Here is a 17,529-nt window from a genome sequence, read left to right as displayed (position 1 = left end):
CAGGGCTCGCGATGCTTATCCGCCAGTAGAGAGAGTGTCTGCTGAATGTTTCCCGTGGGCCAGGCCAGTGCGGTGATGCCGGTGTACTGACGCTTTATTGCAATGGAAGTGTGTGGGGGGGGGGGGGGCCCACACCTGTTGCCAGGTAGCTGCACCTTCACCACTTGTTTAGAATCCACAGTGGAATGCTGGGAGTGGTAAGAAGGTTCAGAGTGTCTTTTTCTAACATGCTTTGAATCAGAAGAACTTAGGAAGTATTTGTCTTTACATAAAGAGAGGTCTTGGGTGTGGGACCCAGGTCTAAACACAGAATGTCTGCCGCAGGCCTTGCCCACACAGCATTTCTAGCGTGTTCCCGAGTTCTCACTCCAGCCCTTCACCTGGGCTCAGGTGTGCGGTCTCTCCACTGACAGCATCACAGCCCTCACAAAGTGTTGTGTTCTGGGGCATCTGGAGCTCAGGGATGTCCAGCCTATAGTGGCTCTTTTCCTGGGAATAAGTGGACCTACCCTACCGGAATCACCAGCCCTACAACTCTAATCAATGGAACCCACCTTTTCCCAGGCAAAGCAAGTTAGCCCTGACAGCGCATCCAGCCCTCCCAGGCCTGTTGAGAAAAACCAGTGGCATGATGGGTTCCTACGCTGGTCTTCTCTTTCCAGTCGCACACCTGATCGGGACTTTCGACCCCTCTGCCTTGTGTGCTCTGGGCAGTGACTGTCCCTTCATCAGGGGTTTTGCTTGCTGGCTGTCATCCGGTCATTGTATAGCAAAGGCTCATATTTCCAGGCAACCACAGAACTTGAAATGTGGTGCTCTGTCCTGTCTGGGAACTTCTGCAAAGGTTTAATTTAAACACCTACGCGCTCTGGCTGCAGGGGAGGGGATGGCGGGGTGTTTTCTCTGGAGGGTAGCCGGCTTTCCCGGGCAGCGTCTGAGCGTCAGGAGAAGCTAATACATTACACCAATCAAGGAGAGTTATCTTAAGCCACAATTAATCTGCTCCCTGGCATATGTTGATAGGAAAGCATCATGCTGTTTCTTAATTAAAAGCAAACGGATTAAAAATGATTAATAAGAGTATTAAATATTCTCCTAAACGAAAAGCTTTGGGATTCTTGGGTAAATCTAGTTGTTTTGTTTTGTGCGTTTTTTTTCCCATTCTGAAACCCGAGAAGCAGTCATTGTTTCTATGTAGGGGAACGCATAGCAGTCCCCACACCATGGAGCAGAAGTCCAGGTGTATCCTTCCCTGTATGGGACACAACAGTGCTGCCCGTCCCCACCTTGTCACGCACCTCCTTTCCTTACAAGCAAAACTCTGGGCTGCAGGGTAGCCCACTCAGGCCTGCCCATGGCACTCACACAGCACACCGCCCTCACCGGGGAGAGCCGATCTATCAGTGATTACCAGAGGAGGCAGGCACACAGCTAGCAAAGCCCACTGCAGGTGCCTATTCCCCGGGGAGTCCCGCAGCTCCAGTGCCCGACAGCTCTGGAAGGCGCCGGCTTCTCAGGGCTTTTGTTTGGAGCTGTGGCCCATGTGCCCTTGCCTGACGCGGGCGGCCTCTTGTAACCACAGCTCAGATTCCGTGTCCCTGCAGAGCCACCCGGTAAGTTCCAGCGCCAAACTCATTGTCATTCTGACTTTGACTTTGTTAGTGATAACAGAGAAGGATAGCGCACCTTTAAATGACGAGCTTGGTGTTTAATTACCCAAACAAAATGACATAAATATGAATGAGCCCTAATGGTGGTACTTGGTTTTCCGGAAACCATTAACAAAACGATTCCTAAATGATTTGTAAGGAAAATGAGGAGAAGAGCGCAAGGAGAAGGCTATTAGGCTGCTGGCACACTCCTGAGTGATTATGTCGTCAGCTACCTAGGAAATACTGGGCTAAATGATCTTGAAAACGGGAGGCCAGGGCAGGGTTGAGCCTTCCAGGGCTCCAGTGTCTGGATCCCTTGACGTCTCTCATCGACAGCAACACGGGGGGTAGGTTTCGGACCTGGTGGCTCTGCCCTGGCACTGAGCACCAGTGGCCGGTGCTCTGGAGGTGTCCCAGGGGACAACAGGCTTGACCCCTAGGAATCAGGCTCCGTCCCCCAACAGCAAAGCCCCCAGTACACCCCTTTCCATCACCCTCTTAACTATCTTGGGTTCTTGACTGTTTCTCTCAAACCTGTTAGGGCAGCTCCCAGCCCATCTTAACCCACATCCAGTCCACGCCAGCATCTTTCCAGGCACTGGACTGTGTTTTGACCAAGAGCCGTCTGTCTGTCCGCAGGCCTATGTTTGGGACAACAACAAGGACCTGGTGGAGTGGCTGGAGAAGCAGCTGACCGAGGAGGACGGCGTCCGCTCGGTGATCGAGGAGAACATCAAGTACATCAGCCGAGACTACGTCCTCAAGCAGATCCGCAGGTGACCAGCAGGGGGCTCGCGGGGGCGGGGGCGGGGCTCGCTTCCGGGGAAGAAGTTTCAGGACAAGCCCGGGTGCTCGCTCTGCTCCCTTGCCGTGTGATACGTGGCGGCCCCCAGGGAGAAAAAGGCCAGAAGCATCCATGCCCAGGTGGTCTCAGGAGACCGGAGCCTTGCTCCTTGTCGGCCCCCAAATACGGCAGCCGGCAGAGCCCGCCGCGGGTTTAGAACAGCGCAGAGGATGCGCCTGTGGTTGGCCTTCTGTCCCCCAGGCCTCATCCCTTGTGAGGTGCTCACTGACCTCCGCAGACGACGGTGTCTGCACAAACGTCCTGGGAAGATGGGATGCACGTGTCTCGAAGTGCCAAATATTCTGAAATGCACACATAGTTTTGTTTTTCATAAAAAAACCTGGCCCCTCACCCCTGAATCTTTCCCTCCACATCTGCTAACACTAGAAGCAGCCACTTGCAATTCCGCAGTAAAATGACCAACAATCATGAAGCCATGGGTCGTGGCCGGAATCCCGCCCCTCCCACGTAATCCTCATCCCTGGGCCGGGCCTCGCGTAAGCGGCCCGTGGAAGGCAAGCAGCTGCACTGCTCGCTCCCAGAATCCCCCAAGTGAAGCTGCAGCCGGGCCTGCGCAGTTCCGCCTCCTGTCAGCCAAGGCCTCTCCCGCCCTCGTTCTTGGTGCACACTGACAGAGTCTCACGGTTACGCTAACTTCTGACTCACTGCTCATCCGGACGCCGTCCAGGCAGGCCCCTCAGTTTTGTTCGGGTTTAAAACGACTCCCGGGCTCCGCGACTCAGGAAGATCTCCCGGTCCGTCCTGTGCGCCTGGGAAGTGCGGCACCGGCTCTGGCGAGCCGCTGACGCCGGTGTCTACAGCTCCCCTCACCCCGATGTTCCACTTCTCTCTCCACAACCCCTTCTGCCCCTCCAGCTTGGTACAGGCCAACCCGGAGGTCGCCATGGATTCCATCGTCCACATGACCCAGCACATCTCAGCCACGCAGCGGGCCGAAGTCGTCCGGATCCTCTCCACGATGGACTCCCCTTCCACGTAGGCGCGGCTCCCTGCCCACCCCCGCCCTGCCTTCTCCGGACAGAAGGGCTCCAGCCGCCTTTCCACTGAACCACTGTACTGAGACGGCCCTGGAGGCCACGGGGCACTCTGCTTCCCTCGAGTATTTCTGGTGACACACGACATCCTGGTAGGATCACAGGCCCCCCGCCGACCCCAGTCCCATGCGCCCGCTCAGTATTTATTACCCCGGCTGTGACCACGGCGCGCCCTCCCTGCCCGGGCGGAGAAGGCAATGAAAGGTACGTGCACGTACCACGAGGCCTTACCTCAGCGGCCTCCCGCCCCGGCAGCAGCCCCCACCCCAGCCCTGTGAGCCGCAGCCGCGGGCAGCAGAGGAGGGCTGGGGCCAAGCACTTGGGAGGATGAAGCCCACCGTCTGCTGCTTGTCACCCTCACGGCTCACCCAGCACTGGAGAGCAGTCCCGGCTGAACCACACCAAGGCCCCTGGTTATGAAGAAAAATGAGAGCGTGCAATCTCCTGCCAGCGCCAGGGGAACTCAGAGATGGAGGAAAGCCCACGGTCCCCCGAGCAGGGTACTGTCCCGGACGCGGGGTCCTCGGCCTTGGGCTAACGCCGCTTAGAGCCCCAGCGGAAGGGCTGAGCTCCCCACATGCTGCCTGGCAGCTCAAGGCCAGCTCCCGAGAGCCCAGCCTTCGGCCAGGTGGCCTTGTGCCTAATGGAGACGCACGCCCCCACCTCCTCCAGGCAGCCCCCCTCACAGCCAGCCTTCCCCCCAGCTGCAGGAAGGGCCTGGGGCCCACTGTGCTGCCGCGCCAGGAACAGACTCCGCATGACCTTAAACTCAGTCATGGTGCTGCCGTCTCCGGGGTTCCGGGGCCGCCTCGGGGGTGCGGGGGAAAGCTGCCCCACTCCCTCCTTGGTCTCCTAAAGCAAGAATCGTCGGCCATCAGGCCCGGGGCGGCGTCACCCTTGATGGCAGAGGGCGGGAGAAGCTGCCGTGCGGGCGTGTGGCAGCAGCCCCAGCAGGGAGCCCCAGCCCACCGCCCACAGGCTGGGCGCTTCCAGAGGAGGGCGGCAGGGGCAGCACAGCTGCAGGCTGTGTGCAGAGCGAGCGCCCCCAGGAGGCCTGCTGCTTCCTGAGTGCACCGAACCCCGCGCTCCCAGGAGGCCTGGCCCGGCTTTGCTGGGGGGTGAGAGGGTCTACTGCCCACAGGCTTCCTCTCCTGACCCCTGCCTGAACCCGAGCCCCTGCCTTGGGCCCCGCCCGGGGAGAGTGGTGAACAGGGAGGATCCGCCTGGGCCCTGCTGTCTGCTCACTTCGCTGGTCTGGGTGACAGTCCAGTGGCACGGCCCCCACTGAGCAAGGAGCTTCCGTCAAACACTTTCACATTTTGTTGAAATAAATCTCCACGTTTGTAGAAGGTCGCAGTTTGTTATTTCAGGCCCTGCCTAGCCTCCCCGGGTCCCTTCCACTTAGAGCAGAGGAGGGGGCCTGCAGCACCCCACACCCTGCTCTCTCGAAGGAACGGAGAAGCAGGCAAGGCCGTGGGCACGCTGGCACCTGGGCTGCGTCAGCGCTTCACGTCCTGTCTGCACGCGCTGGACACGAGGGGCCTGGTGGAGATGGCCCACAGAGGGGCCAGAGCTGTGGCACAGGTCAGTCCACTGGGTGCAGTGCTGGCCTCTCGGAGCACAGGGGGAGGCCTGGCTGCTCCACTTCCTGTCTGGCTTCCCATTTATGTGTCTGGGAGGGCAACAGAAAATGGCTCAAGTACTTGGGTCTGTACCACCCACATGGAGCTCCTGGCTCAGACCTGGCTGCTTTGGCCATCTGGGGAGTGACCAGTGGGTGGAAGAGCGATTTCTCTGTTGCTCTGCCTTTCAAATATTTTAAGATGTATTTATTTGAAAGAGTTACGCAGAGAGAAAAAGAGAGAGGTCTGACATCTGCTGGTTCACTCCCAAATGGCCACAATGGTTGGAGCTGCGCTGATCCAAAGCCAGGAGCTTCATCCTAGTCTCCCACGTGGGTGCAGAGGCGTAAGCACTTGGGCCATACTCCGCTGCTTTCCCAGGCACATTAGCAGCGAGCTGGAGCAGAAGTGGAGCGGTTGGGACTCAGACCAGCACCCATATGGGATGCCAGCACCGCGGGCAGTGGCTTTACCTGCTGTGCTACAGCGCTGGCCCCATAAGGCACAGGACAGAAGGACCTCCTCTTAGCGAGGGTGGCAGCTGCAGAGCCTCCTCTCAGGCCTGGCAAAGTCCCTGGGAGCCGGCTCGCGCTCACAGGTGCCTCCTCGGCGAGCAGCAAGCTGAGGGGGCCTGGATGTGCTTTGCAGCCAGCGCGGGGCCAGCCAGAGAGGTTCTAGAGGGAGCTTTTAGACTGTTAGACTCAGCTTTTTCATGGAGTTGGAACTCAGGGTACAAAGAGCACCAGCAGCCCTCACCCCCTGAGGAAGTGCCGCAGGCATCGTGGAGAGGCCCAGGCCGCACGCACCGGCCTTTGCCCAGCATCAGACTCTGCGCCGTGTAGCGGAGCAGAGGAGGAGTTCCACAAATCTCAGCTTGCATCACTCTAAGCCGGATGTTCTAGAAAGGACTAGCGAGGGAGACACAGGACCCAGGAGGGAACCGCAGTCTCCAGCTGCTGGGCCCACAGGCCAGGCGGGCGGCTCAGCCCCCCACTCCACGCCGGCCCCTGCTGCGGTGCTGGGTCTGACGAACAGGCAGAGATTCTGCTTCTGCCTGGGGCCTGCCTGCTCAGGCGGCCGCTGCCTTCTTCCTTCCTTCTAATCAAACCACCTCTGCCGCTACGCTGCATAATAAGGGAAATACTGCACAGCCAGGATTTCAGTGAGTCCTGGGTCCACCCCTGCAGGAGCACTTGAAAAAAGTTCATGGAAAAGCATACACAGGGGCTTCAGGTTTTCTGGCACCCAAATATCTAATTCCATTTTTCCATGAATTTTGTGAAGCACCCTTGCATTTCCCATTTAAATGGCAGGAAGGCGGCAGTGAGTGGAGGAGCCAGCGTGTCACTGCCATTGGCACTTAGCCCACGGACGCTGGGAATGCTGATGGGGTAGAGCAGTCCCTCGAGGGAGTGACGGACCAGGCTGGAGAGGCAGGGAGGTGCCGGGCCTCGTGTGTGCCCAGCCAGCTGCGAAGGGCTGTGCCCGAGAGTGGGTACGGGGGCTGCGCAGACACGCCCGGCTCCATCTCAGCTGCGGTAGAGGGTCAGCCAGGACACGGGCCCGGGCCTCCCACAGTGGGCGACTCGGCCACGGCCGTCACTCCCCAGACCCTGCACACGCCTCAGCCAGGCAGCTGGGGCTTGGCCCTCCAGCATCTCAGTGTTCCCGGAGCCTCTGCAGCCCGGGAGGCAAGTCCTGGCCACCTGGCGCTGGCCTGAGCTTCTCCTGGGCAGCCGCCAGCAGCAGGCACCAGCCCAAGGACCCCCTTCCTGAGTGCGTCCAGCACACACCCGGCGCTGCGCGGCACACGTTGGGAGGGTGAGGGATGGCCCAGACGGGACCTCAGCCAGGCAGCGCAGGGTGGCGGAAGGCTGGCCTCGCACGCGAGCCGTCACAATGCTCCACGCAGCACAGACTCGGTGCGAGCCTGAGCTCCAGCCACACCCCAGCCCCTCACTCCTGCCCCTCAGCAAGTTCCTGAGGCTTGTGTGAAACAGGCCTAGGTGGCGCTCTGTCAGACCTGTCAGCGAGGTGGCAGGAGTCCCGTGCTGGGCGCCCAGCTTCCCTGTGCCCTGGCCCCTCCTTATGCTCCCAAGACCAGGACCTGCCCTCCCTCAGAAGCCCTCCAGAGGGCAGCGGCCCAGGAGCATCCCCCGGGGCGGGTGGAGTCTGGGGCCACCAGGGAGCTGCCCTCGGGTGGGTCTGGAGCGGCTCCAGGGCTTTCTGCGTTCTTGCTTCCCCTGGGAGGGCAGAATGAGATCTCCCGGGTCCACGAAGACTCTAACCTGCGACCGCGAATGAAGCTGAGCCTGGATACAAAACTCCATGGCTAGTGGCACTCTCAGTTACCAGTGGTGACCTCAGTGGCAAACACGGAGGGCGGTGGTTCAGCTGCCCACAGAAGACAGCCAAGCCACAGACTTGACCCTCTCCTTTTCTCTCTCTCTAACTCTACTATCAAATAAATAAATAAATCTTTAAAAAAGAAAAAGAAAAGAAATTAGAAGCCAGGGAAGACGTTTTCTGGCAATGAAGATGCCAGGAAGCCCCTGCACCTCGTATCTGAGTGCCTGGGTTGGATTCTCTGCTCCACGCTGATGCGCACCCCAGGACGCAGCAGGCGAGGGCTCAAGGACTTGGGTCGCTGCCACCTGTGTGGGAGACCCCAACTGAGCACCCAGCTCCTGGCTTCAGCCTGGCCAAGCCCCAGCTGTTGCAGGCATTTGGGAAATAAACCAATAGATGGAAGATATCTCTCTACCCCCCTGTTTCAAATAAAAATATTTTAAAAGATATATTTATTTATGTATAAGTCAGAATTACAGAGAGAGGGAAATACTGCCCCTGAAGTTTTTCTTTTTAAAATTCTTATTTTTAAGCCTGGCTTCATAAGGGCCTGCCCAGCTGATGACTTGGGCAGATGGGCCTGGAGTTTGTCAGGCTTCCTTCACATGCTGTTGGGGTGTGTGACAGGGGAGACATATTAAACACTTGGGCATTTAAAAAATTACTTTGGGGCTGGCGCTGTAGCACAGTGGGTTAAGCTGCCATCTGCAGTGCTGGCATCCCATATGGGCTCCCATATGAGTCCCTGCTGCTCCACTTCCAATCCAGCTCCCTGCTAATGCGCCTAGAAAAGCAGCAGAAGATGACCCGAGGCCTTGGGCCCCTGCACCCACGTGGGAGACCCAGAGGAAGCTCCTGGCTCCTGGCTTCAGCCTGGCCCAGCCCTGGCTGCTGCAGCCATTTGGACAGTGAACCAGCAGATGGAAGATTTCTCTCTCTCTGTATGTCTCCCGCCCCTACCCCATGATTCTGACTTTCAAATAAATAAATCTTTTTGAAAAAGGAGAACCTGCAGAAACATCGGTGTGTGCATACCATGGATTCAACAGAATCCACAGATTTAGTCAAGTTGTTAAAGGGGAAAAAATGCAAAAGAAACTTTGAGAGAATAAAAAAACGCAGTTGCTACATAAAATATCAAAAATGTCCAAGTCACAACAAAAATGGGACATTCAAAAAAAAAAAAACAGCAGAGACGATCTGTGTGGTCCGGATGCTGCCATCAGGCCCACGGCTGGGGACACCACGGACCAGAGCGAGAGCCAAGCACGTGCGATCATTCACCAACACGGTCTTCGGCGGTGGAAATGATTTCTGAATGAAGCTCAGACAACACGGGTGAGCCCCAAGGACAGGTTAAGTGAAATCAACCAGACCACAGAGCAACTGCTGGGACCCCACCCCACGAGGAACCGGCTCTGACCTGCAGTGAGGGAGGGCCGAACGCGGCGGCTGCAACCGCAGCACTGGGAAGGCACCGTCAGCCAGCTCCACACTACACCCACGTTGCACGTGCACCTGACGTCCATTTTATCTCACACACACAGGAAACTCAGGCTGGTGCTGCGGCAGAGACGGGTAAGCCACCACCCGGGACGCCGGCATCCCACATGGGGCATCAGTTTGAGTCCCGGCTGCCCCACTTGCAATCTGGCTCCCTGCTCATGGCCTGGGAAAGCACGGAAGACGGCCCAAGTGCTTGGGTCCTGCTCCCACATCGGAGACCCGGCAGCAGCTCCAGCTGCAGCAGGGAGTGAACCAGCAGACGGAAGATCTCATTTTCTCTGTCACTCTGCCTTTCAAATAAATACATCTTAAAAGAAAGGAAAAAAAAAAGGAAATCGTGAAAAACTGACGAGAGGCCGCACAGTAGATTCGAGAAGGCAGGAGGAACCTGGAACCTAAAGACTGCGCACTACAGTTACCCAGTGTGGACAAAGGGAAGCAGAACGCAAAGCAGAGCCTGCAGCCTCCGTGCACCCACACGGGGCAACACCACACCCAGAGCAGGCGCGCCAGGAGGGCACAAGCAGGAAAAACTGGAAGAAATAACGCTGCGAGCTTGCCAGATTCCGTGGAGTGGTGTTCTGCAGATTCAGGAAGTTCGTGGAGCACACGCGGGACGAGCACCCAGCACTGTGGGGCGCTCCAGCCGGACTGCCCGAACAGCAGCTCTTACAGGTTGTGTGGGGCCAATGACACGTGCAGAGTGACAAGTCACAGCCACCTGTCAGCGACACTGGGCACAGGAGCCAGACAACTCACCGCTGGCAGACCGCCCCCCCCCGCAACAGGAAGTACCGAAGGCGGCCACGCAGGCTGAAGCGCGATTCCCTCGGAGCCACCACCATCCTATCTGGAGCTCTGGTTTGAGTCCCGGCTGCTCCACTCCCGATCCAGCTCCCTGCTCTGGCCTGGGAAAGCAGTGGAAAATGGCCCAAGTGCTTGGGTGGGACCCTACACCTGCGTGGGAGACCGGGAAGGAGCTCCTGGCTCCCGGCTTCAGATTGGCTCAGCTGTGGCCATTTGGGAAGTGAACCAACAGATGGAAGACCTTTCCATCTCTCCCTCTGTAACTACCTCTCAAATAAATAAATAAAATCTGAAACACTCCAACAACAAAATTCCAGTGAACTCTAAAAACGGGTGAAGGGGTGGGTGTTGTGGCACCACACATGACACTCGCCAGCAGAGCGCCTGGGATTGAGTCCTGCCTCCGCTTCCCAGGCAGCTTCCTGAAAACAGGCACGCTGGGAGGCGCAGTGATGGCCCAAGCACTTGGGTCCCCACCTGGCCCAGTCCTGGCTGTTGGGGGACATCAGGGGAGTGAACCGGCAGATGGGCGATATCGCTGTCTCTCCCTCTTTGTCACTGTGCCTTTTTATTTTTTTTAAGATTTATTTATTTGAAAGTCAGTTACACAGAGAAGGAAAGGCAGAGACAGAGGGAGAAACAGGTTTTTCAGCCCCAGATGACCGTAATGGCTGGAGCTGTGCCAATCTGGAGCCAGGAGCTTCTCCCAGGTCTCCCACGTGGGTGCAGGGGCCCAAGCACTTGGGCCATCTTCCACTGCTTTCCCAGGCCATAGCAGAGAGCTGGATTGGAAGTGGAGCAGCTGGGACATGAACTAGTGCCTGTATGGGATGCGGGCACTGCAGGAGGCGGCTTCACCCACTACGCCACAGTGCTGGCCCTGTCACTGTGTCTTTCAAATAAGCAAATACATAAAAGTTTTCCTAAAAAGGCAAAGGACTTGGACATTTCTCCAAAGATGACAAATGGCCCACCACCACGGGAGGATGCTCAGCTTCCCCAGTCACTGGGGGATGGCAGATGCAAATTCACACCTGTTAGGATGGCCACTACTTAAACAGGTAACAATGTAAAATGAGAGGAAAACAACAGACGCTGGCAGCGGTGTGCGTACAGAGACGGGAAGCCTGTGTGCTGTCGGAAGGGATGCACAGTGGTGGAGGCACTGTGGGAAGGAGCTCCTTACGGACTTCAGCCATCACAGGACCCCGCAAGCCCACTTCGGGGTCCGCGGCCAAAAGAACTGGACACAGGGTCCCAGAGGGCCACGCACACTGTGTTCCATGCAGTGGCGTTCACAATGGCCGAGAGGGTGCAACCCAAAGTCACCCACGGACAGACGGGGAAACACAGAACGAGAAACTGCGCCATTCAGCCTTCCTAAGGAAGGAAAAGCAAAGCCCTGCTGCGGCGCGGCACGCTGCAGAGTGAAATACGCCAGCCACGGAGACAAGAAGAGGGTAGGACTGCCCTGCGCGACCTTCACAGAGGTCCAATCCAGAAACAAATGTGCTGCGGAGCTGCAGCTGAACGGGCGGGCAGGCAGGTTTGTAGCAGGACAAAGTTCGGCCACCTGTTGCCCAGCAGTGGGCCTGCCCGACACTGCTGAACTGGCCACAGGCACCTGTGCGGAGGCCACGACACTGCACGGCGTGCCTGTGTTGCAAATGGGAGGGCCTGAGTCCAAGTCCCAGCTCCGCTCCTGACCCGGCTTCCTGCTACCACACACCCTGGGAGGCAGCAGCTGGTGGCTCAGGCAGCGGGGTCCCTGCCACCCATGTGGGAGATCTGGATCGGGCTCCTGACTCCAGGGTATCTGGGGGATAAACCACTGGATAGGAGGTCTCTGCGTGTTTCACCTCCTAGATTTTTATTTAAAAAAGTGTTTAGGATTTATTTTATGTGTTGAAAAGCAGAATGATAGAGAGGGGGAGACAGAGAGATGTCCCATCCTCTGGTTCACTCCCCAGATGGCCACAATGGTCACGGCCGCCAGGTCTCCACCTTCCCGGAGCTGGATTGGAACCGAGGCTCTGATATGGGATCTGCTGTTGAGGGTGATGGCTCAGCACGCTGTGCCACTACCCCAGCCTGAATTTTTAAGTAATTTATAATAAAAATGATTAACACGGTAAACTTTGTTTTTTAATCCCAACTAATATATATTCATACATTTATAATGAAAAAAGCTTCGGTCAGGGAGCCGCAGCAATTATAGAAGTCTTCCTGTCGAGTGCAGAGTTTCGAAAGACATAAAGCAAACACTGACAGGACAGGAGAGACGGACGATTCGGCCCGGCAGCTCTGCGTCTGGCTCAGTGGCTGACACCTTCCCGCTAGGAAACCGGAGGAAAGAGGAACAGAACAAACACAACCCCAGCAAACAGACGGAAAGGGAAAAATAAAGATCAGAGTGGAAACTAGCACAGGACAGAATCATACAGAAAAATCAGGAAACCCAAGAGTGAGCTGCTGGAAACCACCAGCAAGGCTGGCTAACAAGCAGAGCTCCAGGGGCCAGCATCGTGGCTCGTCTTCCAGCTGAGCCGCCACCTGCAGCAGCTCTCCCGGCTGCCCGCTCCCCATCCAGCTCCCCGCTAAGGTGCCTGGAAGCAGCGGAAGATGGCCCAAATCCCAGGGAGACCAGATGGGGCTCTGTGCTCCTGGCTTCTTTGGCTTGGCCCAACATCAGCTGTTGCAGCCATTTGGGGAGTGCATCAGCAGATGGAAGATCGATCTCTCTCTCTCTCTCTCTCTCTCTCTCTCTCTCCCTCCCTCCCTCCTTCACTCCCTCCCTCCCTCTCTCTCCCTCCCTATCTCTCACCCCAAATAAATACATCAATCCTTAAAAAAAGATAAAAGGAAAACCGTCCAGATCAGGATGGGGAACACTAGGGACTGAACTAGCTGAGAGGAGCACACAGAAATACCACGAGCGACTCTTTGCCCAGGGATGGACAGCTTAGATCAAATGAACAAAGCCCTGGAAAGACAGACTTACCAAAACTGACTTGAGAAGACACAGAAACTCTGAACCCTAACAAGACATGAAAACGAGTCATCCAACATCTTGCTACAAAGAGCAGCCCAGTCCCCGAGAGATCCCTGGGGGGCGTTCAGGGAAACACCAGTGCTTCACCGCCACACACAGAAGCAGGCACCGCCCGACTCAGCCAGCGTCCTGACGCCGAGGCCAGCATCCCCCGGGAGCACAGATGCGGAAACCCTCGGCAAAGATTGGTGAGCCGAACACCATGACACACTGGGGAATAAGCCTGAGCAGACACCATGCCAGGCGGGACTGGCGCCCAGAGTGCACGGGTGGTGTGACGTATGAAACCAACCGACGAGGCACACCAGTTAATAAAGGACAAGAGGGGTCGCCGCTGTGGCATAGCAAGTAAAGCCACCGCCTGAAGCGCTGGCATCCCATATGGGCGCCAGTTCGAGTCCCAGCTGCTCCACTTTCGATCCAGCTCTCTGCTATGGCCTGGGATAGCAGAAGATGGCCCAAGTCCTTGGGCCCCTGCACCCACGTGGGAGACCCTGAAGAAGCTCCTGGCTCCAAAGCAGTGCAGCTCCAACTGTTGTGGCCAACTGGGGAGTGAACCAGCTGATGGAAGACCCCCCCCGCTCTCTTTTTCTCTCTCTCTCTGCCTCTCCTCCTCTCTCTGTAACTCTTTCAAGTAAAATAAATAAATCTTAAAAAAAAAATGTAAGGACAGAAACCGCACAATCTCAACAGATGCATAGAAACACTGGGAAAGCTCACGGCTCAGAGAAGAAATTCCCAACCGACGACGACCAGAAGGGAGTCCCATCAGCCTGAGAAAGGGCACGTCTGCAAACCCCACGTGAGACAAGGCCTCTCTTCTCCCGGGTGCAAGGGCAAAAAGCCAAAGGCTTGGACATTGGAAAGAAAGGATGAACACGATCTTGGGTTACAAATGGTATGCTCCTCTACGAGTCCATTCGTTAAAACTAGAACTCAAAGGGCCAGCGCTGTGTGCCGTGAGCCAGGCTGCCACCTGCAATGCTGGCGTCCACCATCAGAGTGCCAGTTCTAGTCCCAGCTGCTCCTTTCCTTTCCAGCCCCCCACTCATGCAACTGGGGGTGGAGGACAATGCAAGATGGCCCAAGAGCTTGGGCCCCGGCACCCATGTGGGAGACCCAGATGGAACTCTGTGCTCCTGGCTTCAGCCTGGCCATCTAGGAACGAACCAGCAGACAGAGGCTCTCCTTCCCCCTCCCTTTCTCCCTGTAACTCTGCCTTTCAAATATATATTTTAAAAAAATCTTAGGGCCGGCCGGCGCCGCGACTCAATAGGCTAATCCTCCGCCTGCGGCGCCGGCACACCAGGTTCTAGTCCCGGTCGGGGCACTGGATTCTGTCCCGGTTGCTCCTTTTCCAGTCCGGCTCTCTGCTATGGCCAGGGAGTACAGTGGAGGATGGCCCAAGTGCTTGGGCCCTGCACCCCATGGGAGACCAGGAGAAGCACCTGGCTCCTGCCTTCGGATCAGCGCGGTGCACCAGCCGCAGCAGCCATTGGAGGGTGAACCAACGGCAAGGAAGACCTTTCTCTCTGTTTCTCTCTCACTGTCCACTCTGCCTGTCAAAAAACAAACAACTAAAAAAAAAAAAAAAATCTTAGGACCAGCACTGCACCTTTTTCAAATAAATCAGTCTTAAAAACAAACACTAGAAATGATAACTGCATTTAGCAAAGTCACAGGAGACAACATCAAAATACAAAACCCAGCTGTACACGAGCTAAGGAGAAATCCAAACGTGAAATTTCAAAATTTCATTGACAATAGTGTTGAAAACAATAAAACACTGAGGATAATTTCTCCAGAGAACTGCACGGGGGAAATGGAGAAGTTCAGCACAAGTCAATGAAGAGACCTTCTCTGGCTCAGTGTCACGGTGGCTGGCCTCCCCACGGCCATCTCCAACGCAGCCCAGCAGACGTGGCTTAGACGCTAGCAAAATATGTGTGTGTGTGTGTGTTGTTTTTTTTTTTTTAAGATTTATTTATTTGAAAGCCAGAGTTACACAGAGAAGGATAGGCAGGGAGAGAGAGAAGTCTTCCATCCACTGGTTCACTCCCCAATTGGCTGCAAGGGCTAGAGCTGTGCCAATCCAGAGCCAGGAGCTTCCTCCGGGTCTCCCATGCGGGTGCAGGGGTTCAAGCACCTGGGCCATCTTCTACTGCTTTCCCAGGCCATAGCAGAGAGCTGGATTGGAAGTGGAGCAGCAGGGTCTTGAACCAGTACCATATGGGATGCCGGCACCATAGGCGGAGGATTAACCTAGTGCGCCATGGCGCCAGCCCCGCAAAGTTATATTCTTACTCCTCCACAACATGCACAAAAAGTCAGAATGGACTACAGACTTAGATGGGGAGCTGCAAACCACACAACCCCTAACAGAAAACAAAGTCTTTGTGACCTTGGGTTGGGCAGAGATTTCTTAGGTGTGACATAATCCATAAAAGGAAAAAAAATAAATTAGACTTTACCAAAATCAGAAACTCTGTACTTCAAAAGACCCCATTAATAAAATGAGGACAAGCCAGACTGGGGAAAAATATTTGCAAATCATGTATCTGGGGGCCCGGCGCCATAGCTCACTTGGTTAATCCTCCGCCTGCAGCACCGGCATCCCATATGGGCGCCAGGTTCTAGTCCCGGTTGCTCCTCTTCCAGTCCAGCTCTCTGCTGTGGCCCGGGAGGGCAGTGGAGGTTGGCCCAAGTGCTTGGGTCCCTGCACCCGCATGGGAGACCAGGAGGAAGCACCTGGCTCCTGGCGGCTATTTGGGGGGTGAACCAACAGAAGGAAGACCTTTCTCTCTGTCTCTCCCTCTCATTATCTATATCTCTATCAAATAATAAAAAAAAAATCATGTATCTGATAAAGAACTCATACCCAAATTATATAAAGAACTCTTAGAACACAATAGGAGAATTCAGTGAAAAATAACAAAGATGTGAACAGACATTTCAAAGATAAACAGCGCCAGCATCCCATATGGGCACTGGTTTGTGTTCCGGCTGCTCCACTTCCAATCCAGCTTCCTGGTAATGTATCAGAAAAGTAGCCGAAGATGACCCAAGTGCTTGGGCCCCTGCACCCACATTGGGAGACTTCTGGCTCCTGGTTTTGGCCTGGCCCAGCCTCGGTCATTGTGGTCATGTAGGGGGTGAACCAGCGGATACAAGATCAATATCAACCTTTCTCTTCTCTGGCTCTCCCTAACTCTGCCTTCCAAATCTTTTTTTTTTTTTTTTTTAAGATGAATAGTTAATAGACACATGAAAACAGGTGCACCACCTCGTCATTAGGCTCCGGTAACTCAGAGCCTCGGCGCGGTCGGTACTCGGAGGCAGGCTATCAGCCGAGCCCTCCCACACTGCGGTAGGCAGTCTGCCGATTTCTTAAAAAGTTAAACAGAAGCAGCACAGCCCCACCCCTGCCGGCATTATCTATCTTCACACAAAGACTGGCGGCTGTCTGGATGAACTCCACACCCCTAGTCTGCAGACGACTGGATGCGTTCCCGTACAATCCGGCCATACACACGGACACAGGAATTCTGGACAGCAAGGCCAAGGCAGATGAGCCGCATGCTCAGACAGGCCGGCCACAGGCAGTGCGCGCCGCACGATTCTTCTACAGAGTGTGCAGAGGGCCGAGCTATAGCTACAAGAAGCAGGTGCACTACTGCCTGAGCTGGGGCTGTAACCCATGGCCCAGAGGAACTTGCTGGGGTAGGGAAATGCTCTGAATGTACACAAATTTACTGAAAAAGACACTGAACCGTACACTTACTACGGCTATGAGAATTATTTCTCAGTGACAGACCGTCGTGCGTGTGTGTCTCTGCGCCGCTCTGCCAGCAGCCAGCTTCCTGCCTCTGCAGCGGCTTCCACAGCCCCGCCCCCTCCCGCAGCCGTCTGTGACGGGGCTTCCTTCAGCCCCAGCACTGCTTGTACAGTGATCACCCTGCCAGGCCCGCCTCAGGTTCAGGGGTGGCCACGAGCTGTTCTCTGCCGCTTCTTCCAGGAAGCCAGTTAGAAGAGCAGGTCCTGCTGCTCACTCACGTAGGATCCTGAAGTCGAAACTTCTCTGCTGCAGGTGGGTGTGCAAATGCGCCCTGGCACCCTTCTTAGCTACCTGGGTTACACCAGGAATCCTGTCCGGATCAAACCCATCCTGACAGCCCAGCGGGGGTGCACCCAGTGCCATGGGGGTGAGGGATCGGTCCCCCACAGGCATCCCTGAGCAGTGCAGTACCTGGGGTCATTCTGTGACCCCCAGGATAGCCCTGCCCATGGCTCTCCCCTGTGAGTCTCCGCCCGCCCAGGCCCCGGCTGCACCTAGAACTCAGCACCCAGTGGGCATGCAGGCAAGCCCTCCAGGAGTGGCTAAGGCAACCTCACGCCTCACATTCAGGCACACAGGCTGCTGGGTGGGCCGCCCGGTCACCCAGGCCACAGCAGCACAGCCTGGGGAAGGGTCCTGCCTGTCTACTCAGGTCCCGGGTCCACAGAGGCCCTGTGCCCGCGGGAGCCGTCCACCTGTGATGGCCACAGACGGCACCTGCACGGCTTCCTGCCAGTAGGAAGCCACGCACCCCAGATCGCCTAAGGCACACACACGCAATTCTGGGAGCAGGAAGCCACTCAACTC

General features: G+C 56.2%; 1 protein-coding gene across 10 annotated transcripts in view; it reads left to right on the top strand.

Annotated features, from left to right (window-relative positions):
* Positions 1–4,900, top strand: part of ACACA (acetyl-CoA carboxylase alpha) — a 318,070-nt gene extending 313,170 nt beyond the window's left edge. For all 10 annotated transcript variants that reach the window (XM_008271159.4, XM_008271164.4, XM_051824672.2 and 7 more), the window contains 2 exons: positions 2,292–2,428; positions 3,373–4,900. In XM_008271159.4, coding sequence (XP_008269381.2) covers positions 2,292–2,428; positions 3,373–3,496 — 261 coding nt within the window. In that variant the 3' untranslated portion in view covers positions 3,497–4,900. The remainder of the gene's footprint in view (positions 1–2,291; positions 2,429–3,372) is intronic.
* Positions 4,901–17,529: the final 12,629 nt, after the last annotated feature.

The sequence above is a fragment of the Oryctolagus cuniculus genome, chromosome 17 (assembly GCF_964237555.1).
Source record: "Oryctolagus cuniculus chromosome 17, mOryCun1.1, whole genome shotgun sequence".
NCBI classification, from domain to species: domain Eukaryota; kingdom Metazoa; phylum Chordata; class Mammalia; order Lagomorpha; family Leporidae; genus Oryctolagus; species Oryctolagus cuniculus.
Note: the sequence above shows the minus strand (reverse complement) of the source record. Positions and strands in the feature narration are given on the sequence as shown.